General features: G+C 44.0%; 1 protein-coding gene across 1 annotated transcript in view; it reads right to left on the reverse strand.

Annotated features, from left to right (window-relative positions):
• The window catches only part of LOC141976804 (butyrophilin subfamily 1 member A1-like), a 35,140-nt gene extending 24,741 nt beyond the window's left edge, over positions 1-10,399 (reverse strand). The window contains exons 1-6 of the mRNA XM_074937968.1: positions 10,330-10,399; positions 7,699-8,046; positions 5,205-5,288; positions 3,820-3,912; positions 2,766-2,786; positions 2,003-2,113 (exon numbers count right to left, since the gene is read on the reverse strand). Of these exons, the coding sequence (XP_074794069.1) occupies positions 2,003-2,113; positions 2,766-2,786; positions 3,820-3,912; positions 5,205-5,288; positions 7,699-8,046; positions 10,330-10,399 (727 nt within the window). The remainder of the gene's footprint in view (positions 1-2,002; positions 2,114-2,765; positions 2,787-3,819; positions 3,913-5,204; positions 5,289-7,698; positions 8,047-10,329) is intronic.
• Between the last annotated feature and the right edge of the window lie 4,160 nt (positions 10,400-14,559).

Consider the following 14,559-nt stretch of genomic DNA (forward strand, 5'->3'; position numbering starts at 1 on the left):
TCCTTCCAGGCAGACCCTGATGGTGTATGGAACGATTACCAGGATCAAGGCCTGTGGTTGCACCAGTTTGGGATTCCTGGAACACCCATCCTCTAACACCAACTCTTCCGTTTCATCTTCCTCCTGGAGAATGTCCAGAAGGGCTGTCACTGCCCCACACCACCACCACCACTCAAGAAAGGATTTGAGCAAGAGGATATTGCCCCCCCCCCCGAGGCAGTGTTAGGTCTCAGACACTGTGGGCATGTCTACACTAAAAACTTAAGTTGACCTACATTAGGACAACTTCCACCCACCACAGCAATTACTGCAGTGGTTCATGTCCACACTACCCTCCTTCGGTCGGTGGTGCATGTCCTTGCCATGAGCTCTTCCACTGACCTAAAAGGGACAGTGTGGGGAGCTGAGAGCCAGAGTTCTTAGCTCAGCTCACAGTTCTCCACCAGGAGCCCAGCTACCCCAGGGTTCCTGCCAGGTGCCCCCTCTCAGCTCTCCAGCCTGCTGTAAGCCCGGAGGGTCCCCCCGCCATGCACTCTTGGCTTTGCATATCCTGCTGGAAGCATAGCAGCCGCCCTGGCACTCGGCTGCGCACTCCCCACCATCTCTGCTCTCGGCTCTGAGCTCCCCGCTGGGAGCATGGCAGCCCCCTGTGCTCTTGCCTCCATGCTCCCCAACAGGACTGGGGCAGTTGCCTGGGCTCTCGCCTCCCCACTCCCCGCTGTGAATGGGACAACCGCCCAGACTCCCAGTGGGGAGCCGGGAGCCTCGGTGCAGCCAGGCTCCCAGTATGAAGCGGGGAGCTGGGACCCCTGGAGCAGTCCGGCTCTGGGTGGGAAGCGAAGAGCCTGGGCAATAGCCCAGCTGGGAGTGGGGAATGGGGAGCGAGGGGTGCAGCCTGGCTTGGAGCAGGGAGCCCAGGCAGCAGGCAGTAGCCCAGCTGGGACCGGGTGGCGGGGGCAGCCGGGCTTGGAGCAGGGAGCCTGGGCAGCAGCCTGGCTGGGAACAGGAGTACTTTCTTGTCAATTTCACGCAACTGTCTACATGGACAGTGCATTACCCTAACTAAACCGACATAAGCCCTACGCCTCTCGTGGAGGTGGAGTTATTATGTCAGTGTAGTAGGGCGCTTACATCAGCCGAGCAAGGCTGTAGTGTGTACACCGACATAGTTAGGTTGACGTAAGCTGCCTTATGTCAACCTAACTATTTAGTGCAGACCAGGGCTAAGAGGGAGCTGGCTTTGTACCTGACATTATTGTCAGTGTCAGAAGAAACCTTGCCCTAGCCCTTCCCCAAAGCACAGGGTTTACCAGGGGAAACGCCACCAAATATATGCTGAAATTCCTCCTGGTCTTGGAACACCCTATTGATTGGGCAGGGGAGATGTTGTTTTCCTGGGCTTGGTTTCTAATGCCAAATCTCCCTCCTCCTTTGCTCAGGGTTGCAGTGGGATAGAATTTAAATCTGGATCCTGAGACAAAGTTCATGGTTTGTCTGTCTATAATTCACTGAATCAAAATAATGGAGCCAAACACTCACAAATATGTGAGGGGTTGAGTCAAAAACTGGTTCCAATTTTGGAGCCTGTTTCTAGTAATAATTTATACTATTTGCAGGTAGTGGGACAAAGACTGCAGCCCTCCTCACCAAATATTCCCCTTGCTGCTGATTTCAGTAAACACTGAGTAAGTGATTTAGTATAGTATCAGCCATAGGCCATTGCACACACTACAATAAATAGAAAAAATAATTTAACACAATAGTCAATAAAATAGATGCAAATTTTAAAAACACAGGACTAGCACTTCCCTAAATCAGTTACACTTTAAAATTACCACGCTGAAAACAATATACAAAACTAAAATTAAAAAAAGAAAGAAAGAGGAATACATTATTTTGTTTAGGTCAGAAGTAGCCTGTCACATACATTATTTACACAGAATTTGGTCTTATATTATAAATATGAAGAAAGTCTAGAAATGTAGAAAGAAGATTTTCCTACTTAAACAATAATAAATGAAGAAGATGATCCCGATGATGATAACAACAATGAGGACAACAACCAGGCCCACGAGAAACTTTTGTGGTTCGAAGTTAGCCTCAGCCATTTTTTCTGTAGAACAAGACAAAAAAAAAACAAAAAACAAAGATCATTAGTTACTGAAAATATCCAACACATAGATGTGTCCTGATCCAGAAGTGCCTTTTCATTTTAAAGATAGAGAACGATTCTAGGTTGTTTGGGGTCTTTTGTTGTGTGTGTTTGCTGGAAGCACAATTAAAATTATTTGACAAATAAAATGGACGAGATGGATACAGACCTGGCAAGATTTCAAAACAAACAAACAAAGCATCAGCACAGCATCATAATTTCTCATTTATTATTTTTATTCCTCAATATTACATCAGAGAGGTTATTTATTAAACAAATAGTTTTCACAACATACAAAATCTTTAAGCATAAAAAGGGGAAAGCTACAGTCTAAAATTTATCCCAATGAGTCGCCAATAAATCCTGACCACAAACTGACTCACTAGACTTGGGTGGTCAGGAATTTTGTTAAATTCTCTGAAGAATTCCCTCATTTTAGGTTCTCAACATGCACTTCTTTTCCGTTGACTTTCCTTAAAATTGTCAGTGCCTAAAAGGGCTGTTTGCAGTTCACCAATGGTTCTCACCTTTTATTATTATGATATTACTCATAATCTATCTTAATAAACATTTTGGTATTATTGAAAGTAGAAAACAAAGAGCGCAGTCTTACCAGTCTTCTTCTCAGAGGTTTCTGGGGGGAAAAAAAGAAAAAATGTTTTACCCATTGTTTCCTCAAAACTGTGTATTCATACATGTGCACAGGGGTGGGAAATAGATCAGATGACCCACTGAAGGAGAGTGTGTGCCCACATTTTACTAATCAAATAATTTCCATTGTGACAAAATGAATAGTTCTGCTACCTTGTAAGAATCATTTGTGTCTGTTTCCTATGCAGAAAGGGTGAGATTTTTGATGTTCTTTAGCTAATCAATTCTTTTCTTCTCTCTTTTCATGTTCTTTTTCATGTTCTTTTCATGTTCTCTATGTATATAAATCTCCCCACTGTATTTTCCACTGAATGCATCCGATGAAGCGAGCTGTAGCTCACGAAAGCTTATGCTCAAATAAATGTGTTAGTCTCTAAGGTGCCACAAGTCCTCCTTTTCTTTTTGCGAATACAGACTAACACAGCTGCTACTCTAAAACCTTCTTTTCTTCTGTGTGTTTGGGCAAATGGTGAGATAGGTAAATGCATTGTGTTTAAGAAAACATTGTTTTAAGAAAAAAATAAAAGACCCTACAGACATGCTAACCAGCTTCCTGGAGCTTACCTGAAGTCACTGAATGTTCTGGGTTCTTAGCACCTCACATGCCTCAGGACCCTGTGAACTCGGATTGTGGGAGGGGGCACACAGTTCATAGCTTATGTAGGCTGAGCTCATTGTATGCACCAGGGTCTCTTTGCATCTCTCCATCCCCACACAACTCTACACTGCTCAGGGAGGTGAAAAATCCACACCCTTGAGTTTTGCAGTTAAGCCGACCTACACCCAGTGTCGACAGCACTAGGTTGATGCAAGAATTCTTCTGTCAACCTAGCGTTTGCCTCTCGGGGAGATGGATTCACTCCAGTGATGGGAGAACCCCTTCTGTCGCTGTAGTGTGTGTCTACACTGAAGTTCACCAATGATTATTATCTTTTATTATGATGATATTACTCATCATCTATCATAATGAACATTTTGGTGGTATTGAAAGTAGAGAACAAAGAATGCAGACTTACCAGTGTTGTTCTCAAAGGTTTCTGGGAGGAAACTTATTCTTCTCCTTTCTCGCTTTATTTCTTTCTCTTTCAGTGTTTCACCATTTTTAAATTCTATTGGGACAAACAGAGCAAAGATGAGAAGGGGGAGCTGTTATGCTGAAAGGGGTTACTTATGCCATCAACTGATTCTTTCATCTACAGACAATTACAGAAGTGGTTGAAAGTATTATGCTATCTCTGCTATGCAGGTGCTAGGCGATCCATGTGTCCTCCATTTCCCCTTTCCAGTTTGCAGATTTCCACCAAAATTGACAGAGTTCTGCCCATCGATATCTCGAACATTCCCTGAAACTCTGGAATTGATCGGATGCAGCGTTCTAAAATAGTCATATTACATCCATTAACACAGCGGCCTGAAACTCTAAGTTATGCTAAAGAATAGTTAACCAAGACTGCCATGTAGCTTTGTAAAGTTTGGCTAAGAGAGATAATAAAAATGTTAGCAAACAGAATTACCAGGATCACCTCTGAAGCCTTTTTTAAAACACAAGTGTTGCTACATTAACTATCTCCTAGTCATCTATTACAGGCTGTTCTAGATAATGCAGCTGATTTCTCCAGTTTCCTCTCTCAGGATTGTGACGTGGCTCACAACACTGAACAGAAGTTGACGACCTTGCTCTGATTTGGTCACAGGCTGCAGATCCCGCCCATTCTTGGTAACCCAGTGGAGTTCGGGTTTGGGGAACCACCCTGTTGACCTGCAGGTTAGGTCAATCCCCGGCCCGGGGACCCAGCACATCAATGGACACAGAAGCCACAGTTCAAACAACAAGAGAGAGATTTGGAAGGGAGTAGCTTTAGGGAAACGGCATTGTCCCTTTGTTATGGCTTTATTTTTAAAACTCAGGGCACTCTCCCACTTTCTGTGTTTTTCCTTCTGGACTTCAAAGAAATTCTTCACCTGCTTCTCCAGGGAATTCCAGATCGTGTCCAGTCTCCACAATGAATGGCAAGTTGTATGGCTGCCTGGCCTCCAGAATACCACATGCCAATGCCAATACTCAGGCCAGGTCTACACTCAAAAGTTAGGTCGACCCAGCTACATTGCTCAGGGGGGTGAAAAATCCATGCCCTTAAGTGGTGCAGTTAAGGCGACCTAAGCCCAGTGTCCACAGCACTAGGTTGATGCAAGAGTTCATCTGTCAACCGAGCTTTCACCTCTCGGGAAGATGGATTCACTCCAGTGATGGGAGAACCCCTCCTGTCGCTGTAGTGTGTGTCTACACTGAAGTTCACCAATGATTCTTACCTTTTTTATTATTTTTATGATATTACTCCTAATCTATCATAATAAACATTTTGGTGGTATTGAAAGTAGAGAACAAAGAATGCAGACTCACCAATGCTCTTCTTAGGGGTTTCTGGGAGGGAAAATCTTACTCTCTTCTTTTCTTTCTTTTCCAGTGTTTCACCATTTTTAAATCCTACTGGGACAAACAGAGCAAAGATGAGATGGGGGAGTTGTTATGCTGAAAGGGGTTATTTATGCCATCAACTGGTTCTTTGATCTGCAGACAATTATAGAAGTGGTTGAAAGTGCTGTGCTAGCTCTGCTATGCAGGTGCTAGGCGATCCATGTGTCCTCCATTTCCCCTTTCCAGTTTGCAGATTACCACCAAAATTGACAGGGTTCTGCCTGTTGATGTCTAGAGCATTCCCTGAAATTCTGGAATTGATCGAATGCAGCGTTCAAAGATTGTCATATTACATCTATTAACACAGAGGCCTGAAACTCTAAGTTATGCTAAAGAATAGTTAAGAAAGACTTCCGTCTAGCTTTGCAAAATTAGGCTAAGAGAGATCATAAAAATGTTAGCAATCAGAATTAACATTAACATCTGCAAATTTGCCATCTCACTGTTCACCTCCTTTCCCAGATCATTTTTGAAGATGTTGAACAGCAGAGGTCCTAGTACAGATCCTTGGAAGACCCCACTATTTACCGCTCTCCCTTGTGAAAACTGACCACTTATTCCTTCTCTTTCTTTCCTGTCTTTAAGCCAGTTATTAACCGATGAGAGGACCTTCCCTCTTATCCCATGACAGGTTACTTTGCTTAAGAGCCTTTGGTGAGGGACCTTGTCTAAGGCTTTCTGAAAATCCAAATACACTGTATCCACTGCATCACCTTGGCCCACCTGTTGACTCCCTCTAAGAACGGGTGAGGCATGAGTTCCCTTTACAAAAGCTGCATTGACCCTTCCCCAAGATAGTGTGTTCATCCAACTGCCCGATAAGTCTGTGCTTTCCTACAGTTTCAACCAATTTGCCTGGTACTGAAGTTAGACTTATCAGCCTGTAATTGCCAGGATCACCTCTGAAGCCCTTTTTTGAAATACAAGTGTTGCTACATTAGCTATGTCCTAGTCATCTATTACAGGCTGTTCTAGACAACGCAGCTGATTTCTCCAGTTTCCTCTCCCAGGATTGTGACGTGGCTCACAACACTGAACAGAAGTTGACGACCCTGCTCTGTTTTGGTCACAGGCTGCAGATCCCGCCCATTCTTGGTAACCCAGTGGAGTTTGGGTTTGGGGAACCACCCTGTTGACCTGCAGGTTAGGTCAATCCCCGGCCCAGGGACCCAGCACATCAATGGACACAGAAGCCACAGTTCAAACAACAAGAGAGAGATTTGGAAGGGAGTAGCTTTAGGGAAACGGCATTGTCCCTTTGTTATGGCTTTATTTTTAACTCAGGGCACTCTCCCACTTTCTGTGTTTTTCCTACTGGAAATTCTTCACCTGCTTCTCCAGGGGATTCCAGATCATGGCCAGTCTCCACAGTGAACGGCATGTTCTATGGCTGCCTGGCCTCCAAAATGCCACATGCCAATACTCAGGCCAGGTCTACACTCAAAAGTTAGGTCGACCCAGCTACATTGCTCAGGGAGGTGAAAAATCCACACCCTTGAGTTTTGCAGTTAAGCCGACCTACACCCAGTGTCGACAGCACTAGGTTGATGCAAGAATTCTTCTGTCAACCTAGCGTTTGCCTCTCGGGGAGATGGATTCACTCCAGCGATGGGAGAACCCCTTCTGTCGCTGTAGTGTGTGTCTAAACTGAAGTTCAGACAAGCCCTTAGTTTGGGATCTCAGAGGTCTGGGCCTGTTTGTCTGTCCCCTATTCTCTGCACTTTGGGGAAACATAGAAGAGAGAAATGCCTTTAAGCCACCTTCACTCTTTGTATTCTGGGTCCAGGTAAGGGCTGCCCAGCACCCTGGTGTAAGTTTGAGCAGCTGGTCCCCATGGAGCCTGGTAAGCAGTGGATATCCAGGGCACATTGTGCTCTGCCCAGGTGCCTAACACAGCCCAATCTGCCCTTCTATTGGAGGCTGGCTGCTGAGTGGGTGTAAAGTCATTAAGCCAGCCAGAGACCTGCCCAGGGCCTATTCTCAAGGGGCCATTTCTGCCCACTTTAAGACCCTGATACACTGCCAGTGCAGCAGTGTAGGAGCCCTTGGTGTGACTGAAAACCAGGCCCAGTGTTTCATAGTCTGTGCATTTAGGGCTCAGTTTCCCCCTATAGGCACATTCTAGAGGAAGGGGCCAGTGGGGAGTTGTCCTACCCCAGAGCTCCTACGTGTACACAGGCTGCTACATGCGACTTGCAGCCCCTTGCAGAGCTGGGCAGCTCCACTGGCTGGTTCAAATGGGGCTGAGCTCGGTCTGCCTCCTGCTCAGCACCCTCAGGGCACTGTGTGGACAGGGTCTGGAGTCTGCCTGGCCTTTATACAAGTCGCAGAGAGGGACAAGGCTCCTCATGCCCTCTCCTCACTGCACATCTGCATCATGGACAGGCAAAATCTGACCCTGCCCAATGAAATCACCAACCTGCAATTTGAAGCTCGGTTGCAGCATCAGCACTCCACTCGTTAGACTTCACAATGCAGCTGTACGTTCCCCTATCAGCTGGTCGGACGTTCTTCAGCTTTAAAGACACATTCCCTGAGATGAATCCATCCTTCAACAGCACGGTCCGTCCCTGGTAGTTCGGCCCTGGCACATCCTGGCCTGGCTGGGCTCTGTATTCATGGACAGTCTCTATAGCTGCCTGGATGATTTTCTTCCACTGCACTTCCATCTTGGCTGGCTGCATCCCAGTGGAGACCTGGCAGGGTAAGACCACATCCTGGCCCACGATCCCTGTGACAGTTGGGGATGAGCTGACTTCAAAACTCTCTGAAAGAAGCAAACCCAAATGAGGGAGTGTCCACACTGCAACTGGGGGAGTGATTGCAGCTCAGTAGGCATTTCAGTGCCAGCTTGAATCTAGCTAGCCTGGCTAAAAAGAGCAATGAACACATGGTGGCCTCGGCTTTAGCTGTATAAGCCCGCCTGGAACTCTGGGTACATACTCACATTCCTAGCTCACGCAGGGGTTCATGCTGCTGTGTCTTCCGTGGTATTTTTAACCAAGCTAGCTTGATTCAAGATAGCACAGGTGTTCCTACCAGAGCTGCAATCAGTTCTCCAGCTATAGTGTAATTGTACCCTCAGGGTTTGTCCAGAATAAAACTGATGGTGCCTGTAATAGCCATGAATTCCAAGTGCTGGGACAGGAATCTATTTTCATAAATTAAAGAGTGGAAATACTCTGCAAATATGTACTTGATTGCTATTGATATTGTTAATTCATAATGAGGATCTAAGACTATTCTTATTATTAAAAACCTTAGCTTCTCAGTTGATATTGATCTGATAGCATTGACCAAGGAGGATTAAAAGAGAATTACTGACAAGGTAGACCAGGAAAGTAGAAAATTTGGCTTAAGCATCAGCACAGGTAAGACAAAAATTATGGCAACTGGAAGACAAGAAGAAGAGGTAAAGATTAAAGTCAAAGACAAAGAACTAGAAGAAGTGGAAATATTGTGCATCTTTAGGACAAGTATCAAAGAATGGGAATTGTGAAAATGACATAAGAAGAATAAGATGAGCTGATATTGCAATTTGGAAAACTGCCACATCTGGAAGGCTAAAGACATTTTTGTAACAAAGAAGCTCAGCATGTAGGAGACAAGTGCCTTGCTGATACCGCTGTGGAGGTTGGAACACTGGAGTATGAGGAAAGCTAGCTAATAGAAGATATTGACTGCAGAAATTAACTGGCTGGGGGGAATACTGAGAGTTTCCAGACTTCAGAAAATAAAAAAAATGAAGTGATAAGAATATGGGTAGGGCAAGAAACAACTCTTTTGCAGAAGATTCAAGAAGGATAACCACGCTGGTTTGACATGTCAGGAATGGTCCTGAAAAGGATACCATATATGGTGATACATATCAGAGTGCAAGGAACTAGAAATAGAGGAAGACTGAGAATGCATTGGGTAGAAACCGTGACATAAACCAAAAAGGTTTAAGGACAAACTAAGCTGTGAAGCTGGTTCAAGACCGAAAGTGATGGAAAGATGTCACTCATCCCCCATCGTAATTGCTGGGCTGATAGATGGGAGTCAAAGAAGAATGAAATTCAGTTTTGTTATTGCACCTTTGACGTACAAGACATTGTATAATAGATCAAACATGCCAAATATTTAACAAGAGCCTGCCTGGGAGATTGTAGGGCTGGCCTATGAGAACTTGTTGAAAAATGATAAGATATGTTTCAAGAAACATAGAAAAAATATTTTTTTTTGTTTGGTGTGTGAAACAATTCAAATTTTTCCAATGTTTTGATTAAAGAGAAGATTTTTTGGTTGTTTTTTTGGAGGAAGCAGCTTATGTGTTTTTTCTCACTTTTCTCCTTTTTCAGTTATAAAATAGGAAATGGGTGAGGGGGATGGAGAAACGGGAAAAGGAGGTCTGTTAAAAGATCATAAAATTAAAAAAAAAATTCTTCAGAAAATGGACATTGTTGGGAAAAGGACATTTTCCTATTGAAAAAAAAAGTTTCAAATGAAAATGTCAACGCTCTGTTTGCCCTGATCCCAGCCATCAGCCACCAGGTGTACCAGTGCAACCTGCTAGATATAAACAGAGCAAGATGCAATTTCCACTAGTGCAGCTTATCCAGTTTAAAACTGGGATAAGCTCAACCAAGCCAAATTGTGTTTTTTTCTTTTCTACACTAAGGGCTTTGCATTGGTCATCTTTCCCTGATGGCTAGAATTGGGGCAGATCCACAGAGAAGACAAATAGCACAGCTCCACCTCCTACTGACAGCAGGTTTATGATGAATTGAGCACCTCACTGGAGAAACCAGGGCTAACAAAGGCTCTGAAACTGCAAGGTCCTGAGAACCTGCTGTGAGATGCCGAGCTCAGTAAGAGCTGAGAGCACCCAGATGCGTCCAGGACCAGATCCCCAAATGCCTCCTGAATCGCCTGTTTGTGTCTCAGTAACACGAATAAAAACATTTTCTCTGCTGAAACACAGATACCAGCAGGGGTTTCGTGCAGGTTTAGGTCTCTCTCTCCAGGGATTTTGTGCTGCAGAGAAGTGTTTTACCAATAATGCTTTTACCTGAAAAGGGAATCACTGCTAGGAGTATGGCACAGAACAAGCGGCTGGAGAGCTGTCCCCGTAGCTCCATGCCTCTGGTAGCTCATGTGGGAAGAGACGCAGGGGCTGATCTGAAATGAGAGCAGCAATCAAAATAGACACAGATGCTCAGAAATACAAGACACCGGATTTCTCATTATTCCCCCTTGAAATACACCACGGTGTTCCTCCCCTTCCTTTTGTGTCACTAAACGTTGGAGGGAAAGCTGAACAATATGGGAAGGTGTCACTACGTACAGCCAGTGTGGGAGTGAGTGGGGGGGGGGGGGGTAGATCACATGAGAACCTTTGCTGTGGTGGAAGGGACACTCACTGTCATAGTCCTAGTGCTTGGGGAGGGAAAGGCCATGTGATTCCAGCACTACTGCTGTCCAAGCATGGCACAGTGCTTGCCCTTCTCCAAGACTGCTGGAGGCACTGACTCTCCCTGAGGCACAATGGGTCAGAGATGCAGGGCATGTCTAGGCTGCAGTCATTGCCTGTGAGGTCTTTAATCTCCCTAGCCTGAGTCCTGCAACAGTGAAGCCGAAGCAGCACAAGATTCAGTCCAGGCTGTACAAACCAACCAGCCCAGAACCCAGGATAATTAACTGCGTGAGTTAACTGCGATTAATCAACAGCCCTAATTTTAAAATGTTATTGTCTTCATTGGCCAAAACTGTTGTGACCTTTTGTATGCTGCAGATTTGGAGTTTATTAAATGTAACTGTCTAAGCAATTAACTGCAAGGTCGACATTTGATAGTAATTGGACAATAATAAGTTATACAATTAGCTGAAAATTGTAATATGAAATAAACAATGGGTTGAGGGGCTTTAAAAGACCTGTAGATTGTTAAGCACCTCAACCTGAGTATAAGTGGATAGCTTGGTGACCTAAATGTAGGTAGGTAAGTTCCTGTCTATAACATGTCTTCAGTCAGGGCAACTGAACTTTAATAAACCAAATTGGTCCTGATCACCTGATGTTTCAGTACTCAGTTATCTAACAGAAACCCATTTATTTCCCATCCAAACAAAGAAATGCCATCATGTTTTGTGTAAGGCCTCGCATGCCAATGCTCATACAGCTGAGTTCAGAGAAATGGGGGAAGATCAGCTTTAACATAAACCTATTGGGCCAAATTTTGTTTTCCTTTAATGGTACCCCACTCCAGGCATAGTCCCAGTGAGGTCCCTGGTCAAAATTTTCCAAAGTGACTAGCAATTTTGAGTGCCCAATTGGAAACACTTGAAAACCAATGGATTTTCTGAGACTTTTTATTACTAGACTGTTTTCTGATGGCAGGTGTTTTTTGGGTTTTTTTGCTAAGTGTCCCTTAGCATAAAAAATGCTGACGTCTATACTCAGGGAATGACACCATGACAGCAGAGTTAATAAGGCTAGTTTACACAGTGACAAAATGAGTATTTCCTTCTACCTGACAAGACTTATATGCTACTGTTTGCCACGTAGGCAGGGTGAGATTTATGGTATCTGTTATATTGTAATTTCATTTCTTTTAATTGCTTGGGCAAACAATGTGATAGTTAACTATATCATTTTTGCTTCAAGTCACTTTTGAAAATGTTACCCTTAAGGCACTGCTTACCCACTGACTATTTCTGTACTTAAAACATTACTTATTCTTCAAGCCAATATTAAAATCCAATCTACCTGCCTAGCTATGAATCAGCATTTTAAAGCACTTATCGCTGTGGCAACATACATTCATTAAGTGCCTGAGAGTTCAACCGCTGGAAGGTCTTTGAATTTGAACTCCATTGAATACAGTGGGTGCAGGATTGAACCCTTATAAACAGTTGTGGTGCAACTTTAAGTTTAAGTGAAAACAGGAGGAAAGACTTGCCCGAGAACGAACAGAAGGAGGAAGGTCAGAGAATTGCACCAACAGGAAGAGGCAGGTCTACATGACTGGAAATGGCCTACTAAGAAGAACAGAACTGACCGGAGAATGGAAGGGTGTGCTGACTGCTGCAAGCTAAGATATGGGATGTGGACCTAAGGATGAAAAGGATCCTAATGGAATGAGGAAAGAATCCACTGACTGTCCTTCATGTGGGAACAAATGATACTGCTACATTCTCACTGGAATACATCAAGGGAAGTGATGCCAGGCTGAGGGAGACACAAGAAAATGGAGGATCAGGTGATCTTCAGTGGGATTCTACCTGTCACTAGAGGTGAGTGAAGGTGAGACAAAGTTATGATGATCAACAGATGGCTCAGGCAGTGGTGCTATAAGGAAGGCTTTGGAATGTTCAAACACTAGGAGGCATTCACAGACAGAGGACAATTCTCATGGGATTGACTCCACCTGAGTAGGGAGGGAAATAGACTTCTGGGATGGAGGTTGGCACAACTGATTAAAAGAGCTTTAAAGTAGGAATTCGTGGGAGACAGTTGGAAGACGCTCATGGAATCTCCATGCCTGATTCTAACATTGAGGGGGAGGAAATCAAGTAAGAGAGGACAGAGCAATGGAGAAAGGAAGAACAGAGAGCAGGAAAATGGAAATCAAGAGGAAAGATAGTGCTGATACCCATGACTGTCAGGGTTCCTTCCCCACTCTGAACTCTAGGGTACAGATGTGGGGACCCGCATGAAAGACCCCCTAAGCTTATTTCTACCAGCTTAGGTTAAAACTTCCCCAAGGCACAAGGTTTTTGCCCTTGGATTAGGTAAACGCTGCCACCACCAAGTGATTTAACAAACAAACAATCAGGGAAAGGACCACCTGGAGTTCCCATTTCCCCAAAATATCCCCCCAAGTCCTTACACCCCCTTTCCTGGGGAGGCTTGAGAATAAACAAGATGAGCACAAACCCCTTGGATTTTTAAGACCCAAAAAACCCCAATCAGATTCTTAAAAGTCAGAACTTTATTAGAAGAACAAAAAAAAAAAAAGATAAGAGAACAACTCTGTAAGATCAGAATGGAAGATAATCTTACACAAAACAGGAATACACATTTCCTCCAGCACAGCAAATTTCACAAGCCAAAACAAAGAAAACCGAATGCATTTTCTAGCTCGATTACTTACTAACTTGACAGGAGTTGGAGGGCTTGCATCCTTGACCTGTTCCCAGCAAAGGTATCACACAGACAGACAAAAGCCTTTCCCCCCCATCCAGACTGAAAGTTTCTTGTCCCCTCATTGGTCATTTTGGGTCAGGTGCCAGCCAGGTTACCTGAGCTTCTTAACGCTTTACAGGTAAAAGGACTCTGCCTCAGGCCAGGAGGGATTTTATAGCACTGTATACAGAAAGGTGGTTACCCTCCCCTTTATATTTATGACACTAGCGGTCAGGTAGGCAAGACTGGCAGTAGAATGACTGTACCTAGTCAGGTGAGGAATCTGGGTGAAGCCAAGCAGAAATAACAAAGATGTCTGTACACCAATTCAAGAAGTGTAGATAACAAAATGAAGGAACTAGAACTACTGGTGTAGGAAGTGAAACCAGATATTATAGGGATAATAGAAACATAGTAGAATAGTATTAATGATTGGAGTACAGGTATTGAAGGGTATGTGCTGTTCAGGGAAGACAGAAATAATGGGAAGGGTGGTGGACTAGCTTTGTATATTAATGATGAGGTAGACTGAAAAGAAATTAGAAGTGATGGAATGGATAAAGCAGACCCTGTTTCAGTCAAACTCACCTGAGGGAGAAAAGCTACTAGAGGTACCCCTGAGATAGTACTTGAGGTATGCTACAGACACCCAGAATCCAATATGGATATGGATAGAGACGTCTTTAATATTGTAATGCAATAAATACTGCTGGGAATTGTGTCATAATGGGAAACTTTAATTTCCCAGATATTGATTGGAGGACAAGTGCTATTAATAATGGTAGAGCCCAGACATTTCTGGTTGCGACAACTGACAGATTTCTTCACCAAATACTCTCTGAACCAACTAAAGGTGATGTCATTCTAGATTTAGCATTGGTAAGTAGTGGGGATCTCATTGAAGAACTGGTTGTAGAGGACAACCTTGGTACGAGTGATCATGGGCTAACTCAGTTTAAACTAAATAGAAGGATAACCAAAAAAAAGTCTGCCAATAGGGTCTTTGATTTCAAAAGGGCAAACTTTAAAAAATTAAGGAAATTAGTTATGGAAGTGGACTGGACTGAAGAACTCAAGGATCTGAGTGTGGAGGAGGCTTGGAGTTACTTTAAGTCA

The sequence above is a fragment of the Natator depressus genome, chromosome 23, assembly GCF_965152275.1.
Source record: "Natator depressus isolate rNatDep1 chromosome 23, rNatDep2.hap1, whole genome shotgun sequence".
In the NCBI taxonomy this organism is placed as follows: domain Eukaryota; kingdom Metazoa; phylum Chordata; order Testudines; family Cheloniidae; genus Natator; species Natator depressus.